Genomic DNA, 18,790 nt, shown 5'->3' with positions numbered 1-18,790 from the left:
CCTCATAACAAATGAGTTTGACACCCCTGAACTAGCAGGTTTGTGACAGCCCGCGTAAAGTAGCGGATAGAGTGGCAGACTGCGTGCCCCAGGTTTGAATTCCCACTTGGGAAGGAAGGCAGCACGATACAGCCTGATCTCATCAGATCTCAGAAGTGAAGTAGGGTCAGTGCTTGGATGGGAGACGGAGGATACTGCGGAAGCCTGCTGGGTGACCTCAGGCCTGTCGCAAACTCTCAGCCTGGCCTGCCTCACAGGGCTGTTGTTGAGGGGAAACAGAGAAGGGGAGAACAGTCTTCTAAGCCTCTTTGAGTCCCAAGTGGGAAAGAAAGTAGGATATAAATTAATGATATAAACAAGAGCCCTGTGGCGCAGAGTGGTAAAGCTGCAGTCCTAAGCTCTGCTCACAACCTGAGTTCGATCCTGGCAGAAGCTGGGTTCAGGTAGCCGGCTCAAGGTTGACACAGCCTTCCATCCTTCCAAGGTCGGTAAAATGAGTCCCCAGCTTGCTGGGGGGAAAGCGCAGATGACTGGGGAAGGCAATGGCAAACCACCCTGTAAAAAGTCTGCCGTGAAAACGTTGTGAAAGCAGCAGTCCCCCCAGAGTCGAAAACAACTGGTGCTCGCACAGGGGACTACCTTTACCTTTTTTTAAAATGAATGAATGCAAAAAATAATGCAGTTTTCAAGGATAGGATACTTACAACACTGTGGAGTAATAACATCAGCTCAATAGAACGGAAGCCTGAAAGAACAACTTTAAGGGTTTCCTGTGAGAGGTGTTGGTAGACATTTTTTCTGTGTGTGTGTGTGTGTGTGTACGTGTGAAGGTGATATCATTGTCTTTTGCCTTTCGGTTCTGCTCCGGACCCCACTAACTCAGCCTGATATTCTGCAGCGGTCGCTTACGGTCAGCCTATGCCTTCATCCAAATGCAGTTTGTTTTAGACACAGTTCAAAATTAAAAAATATGTCTAATGCTGAATGGAATTTTTTTTTTCAAGGGGGAATCTAATGTCCCATACACGCCTGCCTTTCTTAATGTGGATCCCTCCAACAAAATGCTAGCGGCACAGAATCACCTGGAGTCTTGTGTTCAGTTTTGGGCACTACATTTTAAGAAGGATATACACAAGTTAGAATGGGTCCAGAGGAGATGAAGACGAAGAAGACGGCTGGGATTCTTGGCCCCAATGTGCATTACTTTGCACCTGGCCACACTGAACCCCATCTGCCACGTTGACGCCCACTCGCCCAGCCTCCCCAGATCCCTTTGGAGTTCCTCACATTCCTCTCTGGTTCTCACCACCCTGAACAATTTAGTGTCATCTGCAAACCTGGCCAATATCAATATCAATGCTGTATTTGTTAGGAAGAGGCTTGCGTGTTCTGACATTCCGTGTTTTATTCTTACGGGATTAGCAGCCCAGGTTTCCTCTAAAAACGCTTTCTCCGATCCCCGCGGAGCGTTCACGCCCGGGAAGACAGAAACTGATGGGCCTCCCGGATGGCGGCTTGCATGTCCTGATACCCAGCCAGCTCACAGGCCTCGTTGAGGGTCAGCCAGCGAAAGGCCTGGTGCTCCGAAGAGAGTCTGATCTCCGCGTTGTTGTCTTTCAGTTCCGCCAGCCAGTAGATGACCGTTTTGGGCTTGCTTCTAACGGTGTAGTTCAGCTCCTTCTTAAAGCCTTCTAGGATGGTGAACTGGCTGGTGTCCAGCCCCGCTTCCTCCTGGGTCTCCCGGAGGGCCGTCTGAAGGTCATCTTCCCCTGGATCGACATGCCCTGATATGGAAAGAGAAAACACACAGGGCTCAGAAAAGCAGACAGAGGGCCTCAGCGGGCTGAGCGGGGGGGGGGGGGGGACATGATGGCTCCCCCCAAGAATTTGATGGCCCAGCCTGACAAGGTCTCGTTTATGATCCTGTTTACGTTGTTTAGGATCACCACCTTCAAGGACTTGAAGGGCTGTCATCTAGAGGATGGGATGGTATTGTTTTCTGTGGCCCCAGAAGGTAGGACCAGAACCAAGGGGTTGAAATTAAATCAAGCGTTTCCGGCTCAACATCAGGAAGAACTTCCTGACCGTTAGAGCGATTCTTCAGTGAAACAGGCTTCCTCCTTGGGAGGTGGTGGGCTCTCCTTCCTTGGAGGTTTTTCAACAGAGGCCAGATGGCCATCTGACAGCAATGAAGATCCTGTGAATTTAGGGGAAGATCCTGTGAATTTAGGTGAGTTTCCTGCATTGTGCAGAGGGTTGGACTAGATGACCCTGGAGGTCCCTTCCAACTCTATGATTCTATGAGTTAGAGCGGTTCCTCGGTGGAATAGGCTTCCTCGGGAGGTGACGGGCTCTCCTTCCTTGGAGGTTTTTAAACAGAGGCTAGATGGCCATCAGACAGCAATGAAGATCCTGTGAATTTAGGGGGAAGTGTTTGTGAGTTTCCTGCATTGTGCAGGGGGTTGGACTAGATGACCCTGGAGGTCTCTTCCAACTCTATGATTCTATGAATTAGAGCAGTTCCTCAGTGGAACAGGCTTCCTCGGGAGGTGGTGGGCTCTCCTTCCTTGGAGGTTTTTAAACAGAGGCTAGATAGCCATCTGACAGCAATGAAGATCCTGTGAATTTAGGGGAAGGTGTTTGTGAGTTTCCTGCATTGTGCAGGGGGTTGGACTAGATGACCCTGGAGGTCCCTTCCAACTCTATGATTCTATGAGTTAGAGCGGTTCCTCAGTGGAACAGGCTTCCTCGGGAGGTGGTGGGCTCTCCTTCCTTGGAGGTTTTTCAACAGAGGCCAGATGGCCATCTGACAGCAATGAAGATGCTGTGAATTTAGGGGGAGGTGTTTGTTAGTTTCCTGCATTGTGCAGGGGGTTGGACTAGATGACCCTGGAGGCCCCTTCCAACTCTAGGACTCTATGATTCTATGTCAGATCCAGCCCTCATAACAAACGGGTTTGACACCACTGGTTCACAAATTAGTAACAATTCTGGCCAGTAGTGCAGTGTAATGGTTAGAGCAGGGGGGTATCTCACACATTTGTTATGAGGGCCGGATCTGAAATGAGACCTTGTTGGGCCAGCCATGTGTGTATCTATTTAAGATTAGGTAACAGAGATATAAACTTTATAAAGAATACAGACAAACACAATTAAATATATATATTTTAAAACCTTAAAACATTAGCACTCATTGGTCTTAAAGGTGCTTTCTTTGTATTTCTCCCATGGGATCCATGGAACTGGACAAAGGAAGCTCTGGCTCTTTCCTTCTTTCCCCAGGAAGAAGGAAGAGAGACTTGGTTCAGTAGCTTTGCTGCGTGATTGAGAGAGCCTGGAAAAACAAGCTCTGCCTCTCTCCCCACTTCTCCCCAAGGGAGGAGCCTCAGCCAATGGAGAAAACAGAGGCTTTGCTCTGTAGCTCCTGTGTGATTGAGCAGGCCTTGGAAAGCAAACTGTTATGCAGAAGGAATCAAGAGAGAGGGAGAAGAAAGCCGATGACAGCCAGTTGCTCAGGGGCCTGATAGGAGCCCTCTGGGGGCCTAATTTGGCCCTCGGGCTGCATGTTTGACCTGAGTTAGAGTGTTGGCCATGGATCTGGGAGACTCGGGTTCGAGTCCCCTGTCTGCCACGGAAGCTTGCTGGGTGACCTTGGCCAGTCTCACACTCTCAGCCTAACCTGCCTAACAAGGTGTGTCATAAGGACAAAACAGAAGCAAGGCCAATGATGTCACCCGCTTTGCCCCCCATCCTTGGGGAGAGAGTCAGGGCACAATGCATTGAATCAACACATAAATACTAAGTTTGCTGGGGAACCCTGAGTCAGCCACATATCCTCAGCCTAGTCTACCTTACAGAGCTGTTGTGATGATAAAACTGAAGAAGACGGCAGATTTATACCCTGCCCTTCTCTCTGAATCAGAGACTCAAAGCGGCTTACAATCTCCTTTATCTCCTTCCCCCACAACAGACACCCTGTGAGGTGGGTGGGGCTGAGAGGGCTCTCACAGCAGCTGCCCTTTCAAGGACAGAGACTCAGAGCGACTCACAATCTCCTATATCTTCCTCCCCCCACAACAGACACCCTGTGAGGTGGGTGGGGCTGAGAGGGCTCTCACAGCAGCTGCCCTTTCAAGTGGCTTACAATCTCCTATATCTTCTCCTCCCACAACAGACACCCTGTGAGGTGTGTGGGGCTGAGAGAGCCCTGACAGAAGCTGCCCTTTCAAGGACAGAGACTCAGAGCGGCTTACAATCTCCTATATCTTCTCCTCCCACAACAGATACCCTGTGAGGTGGGTGGGGCTGAGAGGGCTCTCCCAGAAGCTCTGGGAGATGTAGCCAATTGAGGTAGGCTTCCTCAGGCCCTCTAGGCCTCACTAGGCAGGTCTCTCCTTGCCCTCTAGGCCCCAGATCATGACACCTTATGGAAAACTGTAGTAGTAGTAGTAGAAGAAGAAGACGACGACGACATTGGATTTATATCCTGCCCTTCACTCTGAATCCCAGAGACTCGGAGTGGCTAACAATCTCCAATATCTTCTCCCCTCACAACAGACACCCTGTGAAGTGGGTGGGGCTGAGAGAGCTCTCACAGTAGCTGCCCTTTCAAGGACAACTCCTATGAGAGCTATGACTGACCCAAGGCCATTCCAGCAGCTGCAAGTGGAGGAGTGGGGGAATCAAACCCTGTTCTCCCAGATAAGAGTCTGCAGCAAACTGAGCAGGGGAGAACAACGTAAGCTGCTTTTGGGTCCCAGTTGAGGAGTAACGTGGGCTAGAAAGAAAATGAATAAAATAAATTATCTCTACAGAAACACAGAGCACACCAGTTCGATAAAAGAAAGGATCTGTTGCCCTCTAATTTTGGGTGAGAAAAAGGAAGGAAGGGAGGGAGAGAGAGAAGCAAGAAATCTGCAGACAGTAGCATGAAATCCCCCTCAACCGTCTCCTTGTTTCTACCTCATTACGAAGTCAGGTATAAATATAACCTGTCCTGAAGCCGGCCTTTGGTTTTCCTGAGAAAAGCCAGATTTTAGTTTCTCATGAACATCTTCTGGACAGGAATATAAACAGTCGACCACGTGAGGACTAAGAAAAGGGCAGGCGCTAGAAATAACGTTTCAAAGCACAGCTCTTGTTCTGAAACATATTTGGACATAGCAGCCGGTCGAGGATTCTCATTTGGGATCTCCTATGAGCTACGTCCCACAAATGGACTCCTGGAAGCAAAATGCCACAGGGCTGAAGACTTATGATGCTACCTTGGAACAGCAAGCATCTTCACTCTCAACGGGGACCAAGTTTGAGTCCAGTGGCACTTTTAAGACCAACAAAGTTTAATTCTGCATGCGCACGAAAGCTTATACCTTGAATAAAACCTTGTTGGTCTTCGATGTGCCACTGGACTCCAGTTTTGAGCTATTTCTTCAGACCAAGGTAGCCAAATTGTGGCTCTTTCACACTTATTATGTGGTTCTCGAAGCCCCCACGGCTCCGTTGGCCAGCTTGGAGAAGAAAGTTCTCTCTTTAAATCACTTCTCCAAGTCAAGGCAGCTGGAGGTTTGGAGAATGCATCTAAAGTTACAGTTGCTTTCTTTCCACCACTCCCTCCCTCCCCCATCTATTTGCCTTCCTTCCTGAAGAGGAGGGACGGTGGCTCAGTGGTAGAGCATCTGCTTGGTAAGCAGAAGGTCCCAGGTTCAATCCCCGGCACCTCCAACTAAAAAGGGTCCAGGCAAGTAGGCGTGAATAACCTCAGCTTGAGACCCTGGAGAGCCATGAATGGGGCTGTGGCTCAGTGGCAGAGCATCTGCTTGTTAAGCAGAAGGTCCCAGGTTCAATCCCCAGCATCTCCAACTAAAAAAGGGTCCAGGCAAAGAGGCGTGAAAAACCTCAGCTTGAGACTCTGGAGAGCCGCTGCCAGTCTGAGTAGACAGTACTGACTTTGCTGGGCCAAGGGTCTGATTCAGTATAAGGCAGTTTCATATGTTCATACTGGAGAGGGATGGTGGCTCAGTGGCAGAGCATCTGCTTGGGAAGCAGAAGGTCCCAGGCTCAATCCCTGGCATCTTCAACTAAAAAGGGTCCAGGCAAATAGGTGTGAAAAACCTCAGCTTGAGACCCTGGAGAGCCGCTGCCAGTCTGAGTAGACAAGACGGACTTTCATGGACTGAGGGTCTGATTCAGTAGAAGGTGGCTTCATATGTTCATACCGGAGAGGGATGGTGGCTCAGTGGCAGAGCATCTGCTTGGGAAGCAGAAGGTCCCAGGTTCAATCCCCGGCATCTCCAAAAAAGGGTCCAGGCAAATAGGTGTGAAAAACCTCAGCTTGAGACCCTGGAGAGCCGCTGCCAGTCTGAGAAGACAATACTGACTTTGATGGACCAAGTGTCTGATTCAGTATAAGGCAGCTTCATATGTTCAATGGCAAACCATCCCGTAAAAAGTCTGCTGTGAAAACATGAAAGCAACGTCACCCCAGAGTCGGAAACGACTGGTGCTTGCACAGGGAACCTTTCCTTTCCTACTAGGAGGGTGACTCAGCCTTCCATCCTTCTGAGGTTGGTAAAATGAGTACCCAGCTTGTTGGGAGGAAGTGTAGATGACTGGGGAAGGCAATGGCAAACCACCCCGTAAAAAGTCTGCCGTGAAAACGTTGTGAAAGCGACGTCACCCCAGAGTCGGAAACGACTGGTGCTTGCACAGGGGACCTTTCCTTTCCTCTAAGAGATAGCAGATTCCAGGCAAGCAAAAGGTAGGGCTTTCTTCACATAGTCTAGATCAGGGTCCCTAACCTTTTTGAGCCTCCAAGCACCATTGGAATTCTGACACACCCACAAACATTCCACCTGCTCAGAAGTCAATCCTTTCAAAGGGAGACGACCAAATTAAGTTTCAGTTTATTTCAATTTATATCCCGCCCCTCCCACCAAAGCAGCTCAGGGCGGCTCACAAAATATAAAATCTAACATAAAGTTCAACTCCCTTAATCAGCTGAGCAGCCTACTATCTGCAGATCCAGCCAAAACCAAGATGCTACCTTTTGGAGGAGTCCAATGGTGGGTTCCATATGACGTCTGCAAGAGGAGGTACTCGATATTGCTCCCAAGAGTGGCAGCTGAGGATGGCAGTGTCGATGACTCACGCAGCTTCCTGAAGATTATCAAGCCGCATGCTCTTAAGGCCATGACTGTCCTACCTAGAACAAATACGAGAGAACCAGTTTGGTGTAGTGGTTAAGTGCGTAGACTCTTATCTGGGATCTCTTCAAGAAAACTGGAGAAATCAAGGGAATGTTTCGTGCAGAGATGGCCATGATAAAGGACAAAAACGGTAGGGACCTAACAGGAGCAGAAGAGATCAAGAAGAGGTGGCAAAAATACACAGAAGAATTATACAAGAAGGATCTCAATGAACTTGACAACCATGACAGTGAAATCACTGACCTTGAGCCAGACATCCTGGAGTGTCAAGTCAAATGGGCCTTAGAAAGCATTACTAACAACAAAGTGAGCGGAGATGACGGTATCCCAATTGAGCTTTTCAAAGTCCTAAAAGAGGATGCTGTTAAAGTTATGCACACATTATGTCAACAAATCTGGAAAATGCAACAGTGGCCACGGGATTGGAAAAAATCAGTTTATATTCCAATCCCAAAGAAGGGTAATGCCAAGGAATGTTCAAACTATCGCACCATTGCACTCATTTCACATGCCAGCAAGGTCACGTTAAAGATCCTACAAGCTAGGCTTCAGCAGTATGTCGATCGGGAACTACCAGAAGTTCAAGCTGGGTTTCGGAGAGGTAGAGGAACCAGAGATCAAATTGCCAACATTCGTTGGACTATAGAGAAAGCATGGGAGTATCAGAAAAACATCTATTTCTGTTTCATTGACTATGCTAAAGCCTTTGATTGTGTGGATACAACAAACGGTGGCAAGTCCTTAAAGAGATGGGAGTACCAGACCACCTCACATGTCTCCTGAAAAACCTGTATAAGGGTCAAGAATCAGAACGGGATATGGAACAACTGATTGGTTTAGAATAGGAAAAAGAGTTCGACAAGGATGTACATTGTCACCCTGCTTATTTAATTTATATGCAGAGTACATCAGGTGGAATGCTGGCCTGGATGATGCACAAACCAGAATTAAGATTGCCGGGAAAAACATCAACAACCTCAGATATGCAGATGATACCACTCTAATGGCAGAAAGTGAGGAGGACCTAAAGAACCTCTTGTTGAGGGTGAAAGAGGAGAGCATAAAAGTAGGCTTGAAACTCAACATCAAAAAAACTAAGATCGTGGCCTCCAATCCCATCACACCTTGGCAAATAGAAGGGGAAGACATGGAAGTAGTGACAGACTTCACATTTCTGCGATCCAAGATCATTGCAGATGGTGACTGTAGTCATGAAATTAAAAGATGTTTGCTCCTTGGGAGGACAGCTATGGCGAACCTGGGCAGTATAATAAAAAGTAGAGACATCACCCTGCCAACGAAAGTCCGTATAGTCAAAGCGATGGTATTCCCAGTATTAATGTATGGCTGTGAGAGCTGGACCATAAGGAAGGCTGAGTGCAGAAGAATAGATGCTTTTGAGCTGTGGTGCTGGAGAAGAATCTTGAGAGTCCCTTGGACTGCAAGAAGATCCGATCAGTCAGTCCTAAGGGAAATCAACCCCGACTGTTCCCTGGAAGGTCAGATGCTGAAGCTGAAGTTCAAAGACTTTGGCCACCCAATGAGAAGGGAGCCCTCACTGGAGAAGACTCTTGAGAGTCCCTTGGACTGCAAGAAGATCCAGTCAGTCAGTCCTAAGGGAAATCAACCCAGACTGTTCCCTGGAAGGTCAGATGCTGAAGCTCAAATACTTTGGCCACCCAATGAGAAGGGAGCACTCCCTGGAGAAGACTCTTGAGAGTCCCTTGGACTGCAAGAAGATCCAATCAGTCAGTCCTAAGGGAAATCAACCCAGACTGTTCCCTGGAAGGTCAGATGATGAAGCTGAAGCTCAAATCCTTTGGCCACCCAATGAGAAGGGAGCCCTCACTGGAGAAGACTCTTGAGAGTCCCTTGGACTGCAAGAAGATCCAATCAGTCAGTCCTAAGTGAAATGAACCCTGACTGTTCCCTGGAAGGTCAGATGCTGAAGCTGAAGCTGAAATATTTTGGCCACCCAATGAGAAGGGAGCACTCCCTGGAGAAGACCCTGATGCTGGGAAAGGCAGAAGGTAAAAGATGAGATGGCTGGACAGCATTACTGATGCAACCAACATTAATTTGAGCAGACTTCGGAGGTTGGTGAAAGACAGGAGGGCCTGGTGTGACTTTGTCCATGGGGTTGTAGAGAGTCGGACTCGACTGTGCGACTGAACAACAACACAGACCCATTTATAGGCTCTGCATAAGCAGCAGCTATGACTCTTAATAATAATTTTTTAAAAATCTGCCATGCACGGAGCTTGCAAGGACTATTGAAATGAATGGGCTTACTTGGAAGTAAAGATGACCAGGAAGAGGCTGTCGCATCACGCCCTGCGTTTGCAAACCTCAATCCCACACCTTCACTGTATGGGCCTCATGCAAGGAGCCCGAGCAGATTGCGACTTTTCAATTGGCCTGAAAGCCTGCCAATCAATGCATAAGCCAACCCGGCCACTCGCTGGCCCAATCACGTTGAAAGGCAGGGAATGAAGAAGACAAGGGATAGTCCAATGAAGAAAGGGAAAAGGGTGCGGGGTGGAGCGAGGTATAGAAATAGTAATATGATTGCATCTTGAGCTATGACTGATGGACAGTGCACCAATAGAAGTCTCCCAAACTGCCCTGACGCGAAGCTCCGCCTTTTAAAAAACCAATCGATGTTAGGGGCGGTACCTTCCAGAAGAGAATCGTCATCTTCCCGCCTTACTGACGCTTCCCTCCCGCCCTGGAAATTTCAAGCACCCGATTGGCCAGACGGGGCTCGGCCTCCTTTTCCTCTCTCCTCTTACCCGGTTTCCCATTGGACGTTTATGTCAACTTGGGGGCGGGGCAGTAGCGAGGCGCGCGCGTTCGAACAGCGGCTTGGCGGCGTTGCCATGGAGACGCGGCCTAGGCGTCGTCAGCGGAGCCTTGCTCGAGCATTCCGAGCGTGGTGCTCGCCTCTTCCTTCTTTGAGATAAAGAGAGGGTCGCTCCCGGTGTTGGAGGTAAGCCGCAAGCGGGGAACGGGGACGAGGGAAGGGGAAACCCGTGGGCTTGTGGTGACAAGGCGCTGTTGCTGGGGGAGCTTGGCTGTTGCTATGGCGACGTCATTCTCTACCCCCCATGACGTCGTGGCCCCTGGGAATTTAAAATGCATTGCATTTAACGTTCAATGCAAAATTCGGGGTGTCTTTGCACGCGTTGGGCGTTCAGACGCCTCCTATTTACACGTGTGCATTTATTGTCCTTTGAGGTAGTTTTGTTTAAATGAATCATTTGGAAGCTTTATTATTATTATTTTTTTTAATAATGGGACTGGAAATAAGACTATGGCTGCATCTTTGGCTATTGCACAGTTGTTGCATTATAGCAGCTATTCACAACTGGATTTTCTTGGGTGGGCAAAGTGCAATAGTGGTAAATGGGTTAAGGGGCTGCAAACTCCAGGGGGCACCTGGAAATCTCCCGGAATTGCAACTCATCTCCAACTACAGAGCTCACTTCCCCTGGGGGAATATGGCTGTTTTGGAAAGGGGACTCAATGGCATGAGGCCCTTCCCCAGGGTCCAGCCCCTCAAAATGCCAGTAATGTTGCAACCCATAACTGACGATTTTATGATTGATTTAGCACAACCTGTAATATCAGTTTTTGCCAACACCAGCTGTTTAACCAGCTGGGCAGAAAAGATCTGGTTACTGTGGTGCATGGCCTCCTTGTGTTAGACTACTGCAATGGGCTCTCTTTGGGGTTGCCCTTGTAGACTGTCTGGAAGCTGTAACTGGTACAGAACACTCAGACGGGATGTTGATTGGCATTGGCTATAGGGTCCATATCACCCCAGTCTTGGCTGTTACACTGGCCCCCAGGCTGTTTCTGGGCACAATTCAAGATGCTGGTGTTGACCTAAAAACACTACGTAGCTTGGGGTCAAAATATCAGAAGGACCGCCTACTCTCTTAAGAACCTCCCCAACCACTACAATCGTATTAGGAGGCTTGCTTCAGGTGCGTCCAGCTTCTGTGATTTGGCAGTTGTCAGTCCTGGAGAGGGCCTTCTCCGTTGTGGCACCAAGACTCTGGAACTGTCTTCCCGGGGAGACTTGTCTGCCCCCTTCTGTTGCCATTCTCCAGCCAGCAAGTGACTTTTTTATTTTGTTTGACATTTCCTCTGCACTCCTTCCTTCCTTCCTTCCTTCCTTCCTTCCTTCCTTCCTTCCTTCCTTCCTTCCTTCCTTCCTTCCTTCCTTCCTTCCTTCCTTCCTTCCTTCCTTCCTTCCTTCCTTCCTTCCTTCCTTCCTTCCTTCCCTGTTTTGTGTTTATATTTTGTATGTTTCTAAACTTTGTTTTTTTTAAATTAGTTGGATGATGCCCCCCCCCAATGGTTTCCAAAATGTGTTTTTAGTATGTATGCTTTTAATCTGTTGGCTGCCTTGGTGGCCTTAAAGGCAGGGTGCAAATTCTGTAAATAAATGAAATAGCCACAAAGATTGATTCATGCTGATGTTACACTGGCCCTCATAAGGGGATTTTTCTCTTGAGAACTAAACTGGAGAGCACATATTCGCAATATTACTCTTTGCCAGGGCATTTTTTTGAGCAGGAATGCAGTTCCGGCTGGCTTGGTGTCAGGGGTGTGTGCAGCTCACACATTTTTTTGTCTTAGCTCAGGAAAAATGGCCCCAGAGCAAAACTAATTCATGCAGTAGCCAGATTGCTTGCTCACAACTTTAATGTCAGTAGCACACAAAGTAGAATTTTTGCTCATAAGACTCCACAGCTTAGAGGGAACATTGGCTGTGACCGTAGCATAACGGAAGGTAAGCTGCAGCAGTCCTTTCGTGGCTGTCTTCACCTTAGGGTTGCCAAGTCCAATTCAAGAAATATCTGGGGACTTTGGGGGTGGAGCCAGGAGCAAGGGTGTGACAAGCAGAATTGAACTCCAAGGGAGTTCTGGCCATCACATTTACAGAGACAGCACACCTTTTTAAATGCCTTTCTTCCATGGGAAATAATGAAGGATAGGGGCACCTTCTTTTGGGGCTTATAGAATTGGACTCCCTGGTCCAATCATTTTGAAACATGGGAGGTATTTTGGGGAGAGGCACTAGATGCTATACTGAAAATTTGGTGCCTCTACTTCAAAAAACAGCTCCCCCAGAGGCCCCGAAACCTCCAGATCAATTCCCCATTGTACCCTATGAGAATCAATCTCCACATAGGGAATAATGAAGTGCTCAGCAGACATTCCCCGTCCCCCCTCCGTTTCTGGCGACTCTGAAGTGAGGGATTGGCCTCTCTACTCAGCTTCTTCAAAGTAACACAGACACACCATCCCAAGAGGAAGCCTTTCAATGGGAGACTGTGGGGGCGGGGCTTCCCCCGCTGGCCAGCTGACTGGGGGCGGGAAGGAGCCTGGGAAAGCGGGAGAACCCCCGCTGGGACCTGGGGATTGGCAAGCCTACTTCACCTCCTGCAGTAGCCATTTTGCTGTTGTGGGCCCCCTGCCATGTCAGAATTCCATAGCTGCCTGCAGACTTTAGAAGGTTGGGGCCCTTTGTTCTAGGCGAAACTAATGTATTGAAGGCACTCTTTGTGGTTGTGGTGTGTTGTGGAAATGGGGTGGTGGTGTTTGAGTGGGAGGGGCTCCCATTCCCGGCAGAGGTGTCGCTACTGAATTTGGACCTGTGTTTGTGGCGGGGGGCACGTTGAAATGTTCTGTACAGAAACTGGGAAACACACTTGCCCTTCTTGCATACTTAATAAACATTCCTTGCATGATCCGCACCCGCACGGTTTTTATAGTTCCTACTTGCTTCTAGTCTGTGCTTGTTGCAGAGTTGTTTGACCGATGTGGCTGATCGGTGATTAGCGCTGCAGAAGTCGCACAGCCGCACACATCTTCTGCCGTGTCCGCAAGAGCGAGTGACAAATATACTTGACTGCTTACATCTCTCACTGCCATCTGCTTGAGTCTGGTACCTGCCATGATAGGTAAGCTTTTATGCAGCCAGCGTAGGGGAGGTGGTTTGTACACCAGGACAGGTTTCTGTGGTTTCCTTCTGGATGCGGTGGCTGTTAATGCAACGCAGCAGCAGTTTCTCTCGGCCATTGCCGATGCTTCGCATGCCGGTGGAGGGAACATGGAGGGATTTGTCTCAAACTCTATAGTTAAACCATAGAGTGCTGATCCCAGTTTGGCATCACGAGTCGCCCTGTGTGCCAGCCCCTGTCCTTACCCCGCAAATTCTTCCCAGGGACAACTATAGACAGCAGCTATCCCTGGACCAGAGGGTCCTTTCCAGTTTTCAAAAAATTAAATATTGTTAAATATAATATCAGTTTCTCTTTCTCTCTCTCTCTCTTTCTTTCTTTCTTTCTTTCTTTCTTTCTTTCTTTCTTTCTTTCTTTCTTTCTTTCTTTCTCTCTTTCTCTCTTTCTCTCTTTCTCTCTTTCTCTCTTTCTCTCTTTCTCTCTTTCTCTCTTTCTCTCTCTCTTTCTCTCTTTCTCTCTTTCTTTCTTTCTTTCTTTCTTTCTTTCTTTCTTTCTTTCTCTCTTTCTCTCTTTCTCTCTCTCTTCCTCTTCTATTCTTTCATTCTTTCTCTCTTTCTCTCTTTCTCTCTCTCTCCTCTTTCTCTTTCTTCTTTCTTCTTTCTTTCTTTCTTTCTTTCTTTCTTTCTTTCTTTCTTTCTTTCTTTCTTTCTTTCTTTCCGCCTTTGGGTGCATTCACACTACACAAAATAATGCATTTTGCAGCTGAATTTTTACTGCGTACGAATAGCAAAAATCCAGTTGCAAAATGCAATATTTAGCGTCATGGGAATGTACCCTTTCTGTCGTAAGTCTAACCTCTTTTGTGGCGGAGCTATCCTTTATACTTTTCCCTTTGAAGAAGGTTTACTTGTTTTTTAAAAGTTGAAAGTTCAGAAGCTAGAAATCCTAGTATTCCGATTCTGCCAGTGTTCAGTCAATATAACAATATTCATTTGCTGATATTTTTTTCCCAAAAGAGCCCCCTGGTGGTGGTGAAGGGAATGGCTGCCACATGGGTGGGAAAATCTGAACATTCCCACTCTCCTGACAGCCAGCCAAGCTTTGTGCAGGTTTGTGAAAGACTGGAGGGAAGCTGGGGAAACACCAGCAGGTGCACAAAACGGATCACAGTGCCATGAGCAAGCAAGAAAAAAGCTTACTTCCCAACAGTGTCAAGCCCTTGTGGAAATCGCTCGTGAGAGTTTATTTGCACGGCTGTTGTGGAGTAAAACATACTTGAAGGGAGAGCAGAAAGGAGGAGGGGCAGGGCTTTTTTGTAGCAGGAACTCCTTTGCATATTAGGCCACACCCCCTCTGATGTAGCCAATCCTCCTGGAGCTTACAGTAGGCCCTGTACGAAGAGCCCTGCAAGCCCTTGGAGTATTGGCTATATCAGGGGTGTGGGGCCTAATATGCAAAGGAGTTCTTGCTGCAAAAGAAGCCCTGAGGAGGGGAAATTATTTCCTCTCCCTGAAGTTCGCCATAGGTTGTGGGTTAAAGAATGCCCCAGGAGGTGCTCTTCTTTCTCCTACCACTAGAAATGGAATGATGAGTCTGGAGCAGAGGAGGTTGAAGGGGGCATGATTGTTCTCTTGAAGTCTTCGAAAGGCTGTGTCCAGACTTTTATTCAAGGTATAAGTTTTCGAGGGCATGCACACTTCCTCAGATACAGTGAAATGGAAATTACCAGTCCATACATATAGGTAGAGCGTGAGCAGCGAAGAAGAAATTGGATTTATATCCCACCCTCCACTCCGAATTTCAGAGTCTCAGAGCGGCTCACAATCTCCTTTATCTTCCTCCCCGACAAGACACCCTGTGAGGTGGGTGGGGCTGAGAGCTCTCCCAGAGGTTGCCCTTTCAAGGTCAACTCCTACAACAACAGCTATGGCTGACCCAAGGCCATTCCAGCAGGTGCAAGTGGAGGAGTGGGGGAATCAAACCCCGATCCCCCAGATAAGAGTCCGCACACTTAACCACTACACCAAACTGGCATACAGCATAATGAAGCTGGCATACAGCATAATGAAGATGTTTAACAAATTCAAGGATCCAACAGGAGTAACAAGCTTAGTTTGTATGGTTATCATTTGTTTGGGTTGAATTGAGGGGGGAACATAATGAAGGAAATAAATGTGTCTAAACCATAGATAGATGAGCCAACGTATCTTTGAACTATGGGATGCTGAGAGCAATTAACTGACCCTATTATGCTCCATGCGACTCCTCTCAAGTATGGAGACAACCTTACAGGATCTTCTTCTTTGAAGCAAGGCAATTGGCTGTGTAGGTTTATCTCCCCTGTCCCCAGACCAGAGAAATACATTCCAATCTGCTGTTTCATATTACATTACATTCTGCTATTCATTACGCTACACTACAATCTAGTATTCTATTCTATTATTCCAAATAAGGGGGGAAAGTAAAATTAAAGAGGACCTGTGGACCTTCTGGGGATTGGTGGGAATGCAAATGTAAAGGCTGGCCACCTAAATCCGAAGGCTTAATTTAATTAATTTTGGGGTTTATATCCTGCCCTATCCCTCAAGCGGGCCCAGGGCAGCTCACAACAGAGGAGAGCAGGGAGCTGCTGCTGTTGGCAGCAGAGGACAGGACTTGGAATCGTGGGTTTAAATGATGGGTGGAAAGGTAGTGGCTGGATATTGGGGGGAATTGTTTTATGGTAAGAGTAGTTCAGCAGTGGAATCAGCTACCGAGGGAGGCGGTGAGCTCCCCCTCACAAGGCAGCCTTCAAACAGTGGCTGTTTCAAACAGTCTTCAAACAGGGGAGCTTTAGGTCAGAGGTGGCCAAACTGTGGCTCTTCCACACACATTGTGTATCTCTCGAAGCCTCCACCGCACCGTCAGCCAGCTTGGAGAAGGCATTTGTCTCTTTAAATCGCTTCCCCAAGCCAAGCCAGCTAGAAGCTTGACGAATGCATTTAAAGTTGCTTTCTTTCCACCTCCCCCTCCTACCCCCCCAATCTGTTTTCCTTCCTTCCTTCGCTCCCAAACATCTGGCGTTCACATTTTGTGGCTCTCAGACATCTGACGTTTATTCTTTGTGGCTCTTACGTGAAGCTAGTTTGGCCACCTCTGCTTTAGGTTGATCCTGCATTCAGAGGACTAGATGGCCTCTATGAGCACTTCCAGCTCTGTGATTTTAGAGAAGCATTTTAAATGTGCTGTGGAGAGATATAGTCTCCTCTGATCACCTGGAGACGATTTACCTTATCAGAGAGAGAGAGAGATATTCTAGGAATATGAGAATATCCCCGATGCAACAGCTTTAGTCGTTATTAATTTTAGATTTAGTCCTTTAGAATGTTTGCAAGTTTATTAAGAAGAAGAAGAGGATATTGGATTTATATCCCGCCCTCCACTCCGAAGAGTCTCAGAGCAGTTCACAATCTCCTTTCCCTTCCTCCCCCACAACAGACACCCTGTGAGGTAGATGAAGATATTGGATTTATATCCTGCCCTCCACTCCGAAGAGTCTCAGAGCGGCTCACAATCTCCTTTCCCTTCCTCCCCCACAACAGACACCCTGTGAGGTGGGTGGGGCTGGAAAGGGCTCTCACAGCAGCTCCCTTTCAAGGACCACCTCTGCCAGAGCTATGGCTGACCCAAGGCCATTCCAGCAGCTGCAAGTGGAGGAGTGGGGAATCAAACCCGGTTCTCCCAGATAAGAGTCCGCACACTTAACCACTACACCAAACTGGCTCCAAGTGGGCAGCCGTGATGGTCTGAAGAAATAGAACAAAGCAATAGACAAGTTTCACCTTTAAGACCAACTAAGTTTTATTCAGAATGTCAGCTTTCGTATGCTCTAAGCAGACTTCATCAGACAAGTTTATTAGTTTTCTAATACCTTTGATCCAACATGCAGGGTTTTTTTTTGTTTTTTAAAATGGAAAATTTAAAAAAAAGTATAGATATATAAAGGAACAAAACGTGTGTGAAGTTGTCAGTGTGCTCAAGAGAGACTGTTCTGTAGATATCCTGTAATGAGAATGGCTACTTGTACCCCAAAAAACTGGGAAGATCAGGTTCTGACCTAATGACCAGCTATCGAGAGATGTGCCAAGCTTGCAAATCTCCGGGAAGCAAAACAGCAACCTTTAAACGTCACAGCATTCCTTCTGTTTCTTCCTTTTCTGACAATGGCGCTTTGGGAAGCAACAACAAGGCTATTGTGAACTTTTGCGGACTAAGCGAGATGTTATCTTCCACGCCAGACCTTCCTGGGACGCTCTGTTTGTCATTGCATTTTTGAGACGAGAATGGTTTTGAAGAACCGGTGAACATATATAAAATTAAGACTGCTTGCCCGGCAAGCTGGATTCATTCCCTCCTCAAGATTCTCGTGTCAGAGTCTTCATTGCAACTCTGTTCAAAGGAAATATTTCATCTCACGCGTGTTTCAGGCTCTAAGTTGATAGATCCAGGTGGGCAGCCTTGCTCAGTCTACATGGGAGGCACCGCATTAAGCCCGATGGAATGGAACTCCGTCAGTCTTACAAAGAAACTTGCCCAGGTACAGACTGGTATTGCCTTTCTTACAAAATGCAAACACTTGGACATTATACCTCAGGGACTGAGAATTAAGAATCCTCTACAAACCACTTTATTTGTTTTATTTTTAATTATTTATGATTTATATTCCGCCCTCCCCACGAAGGTGGCTCAGGGCGGCTCACAACAGGTAGTCGAACATAAAATTAAACTAGCATTTAAATATATAAACATATAAAACATTCAGAACATTTAAAACCTTAAAACCTTAAACAGTACAACAATATGTATAGCAGGGATCTGGTAAAGCTACATTTAATTTCCCATCTCAGTTAGGTGTAAGCTAGGTGTAAGCTAGCCGGAAGAGGGTTGTCTTACAGGCCCTGCGCAACTGAACAAGGTCCCGCAGGGCCCTCACCTCCTCCGGCAGCTGGTTCCACCATGTAGGGGCCATAACAGAGAAGGCCCTGTCCTTATCCTACGAACTATGCAGGAAAACTGTGTCTCCATTCCATTGTCTGATGAAGTATGCACGCGGAAGCTTACATTCTGAATAAAACTTTTTTGGTCTTAAAAGTGCTACTGGACTCCTGCTTTGTTCTCAGGCTCTGAGTGTTTGGGGTTGCATGACACACAATTACTGTTGCCATTAAAAAGGCAAAGGTAGTCCCCTGCGCAAGCACCAGTCGATTCCGACTCTGGGGTGACTTCGCATCATTTTCATGGCAGACTTTTTTTTTTACGGGGTGGTTTGCCATTGCCTTCCCCAGTCATCTAATGGTATGAATCTAATGGTATGAATATGAATATGTGTGTTTGATGTGTTGGTATGTTTTGTGGAAGAGCACCTCATTTCGTTGCTCTCTTTTTGTTGAGAACAATGACAATAAATCTATCTATCTATCTATCTATCTATCTATCTATCTATCTATCTATCTATCTATCTATCTATCTATCTATCTATCTATCTATCATCTATCAATCTTCACCCCCAGCAAGCTGGGTACTCATTTTACCGACCTCGGAAGGATGGAAGGCTGAGGCAACCTTGAGCCG

The 18,790-nt window shown here is 47.3% G+C and overlaps 2 protein-coding genes and 1 non-coding gene across 3 annotated transcripts in view; 2 read left to right on the top strand and 1 right to left on the bottom strand.

Annotated features, from left to right (window-relative positions):
• Nucleotides 1–1,387: 1,387 nt before the first annotated feature.
• On the bottom strand, nucleotides 1,388–9,734 carry NUDT2 (nudix hydrolase 2). The gene is made up of 3 exons (XM_060236245.1): nucleotides 9,498–9,734; nucleotides 7,043–7,201; nucleotides 1,388–1,784 (listed from the first exon to the last, which is right to left on the bottom strand). The coding sequence occupies exons 2-3, from the start codon at nucleotides 7,188–7,190 to the stop codon at nucleotides 1,471–1,473; spliced, it is 462 nt and encodes a 153-aa protein (XP_060092228.1). The 5' UTR covers nucleotides 7,191–7,201; nucleotides 9,498–9,734; the 3' UTR covers nucleotides 1,388–1,470.
• Nucleotides 5,787–5,858, top strand: TRNAN-GUU (transfer RNA asparagine (anticodon GUU)). Its single transcript has one exon. It is a non-coding gene; the product is annotated as a tRNA-Asn (tRNA).
• Nucleotides 9,735–10,018: 284 nt separating the features above from the next.
• KIF24 (kinesin family member 24) overlaps nucleotides 10,019–18,790 on the top strand; it is an 85,458-nt gene continuing 76,686 nt past the window's right edge. The window contains exons 1-2 of the mRNA XM_060236611.1: nucleotides 10,019–10,194; nucleotides 13,025–13,180. The gene's annotated coding sequence lies outside the window, so the exon portion shown is untranslated. The remainder of the gene's footprint in view (nucleotides 10,195–13,024; nucleotides 13,181–18,790) is intronic.

Source organism: Heteronotia binoei, chromosome 4, assembly GCF_032191835.1.
Source record: "Heteronotia binoei isolate CCM8104 ecotype False Entrance Well chromosome 4, APGP_CSIRO_Hbin_v1, whole genome shotgun sequence".
Classification (NCBI taxonomy): domain Eukaryota; kingdom Metazoa; phylum Chordata; class Lepidosauria; order Squamata; family Gekkonidae; genus Heteronotia; species Heteronotia binoei.
This window is presented reverse-complemented; position numbering and strand designations above follow the sequence as displayed.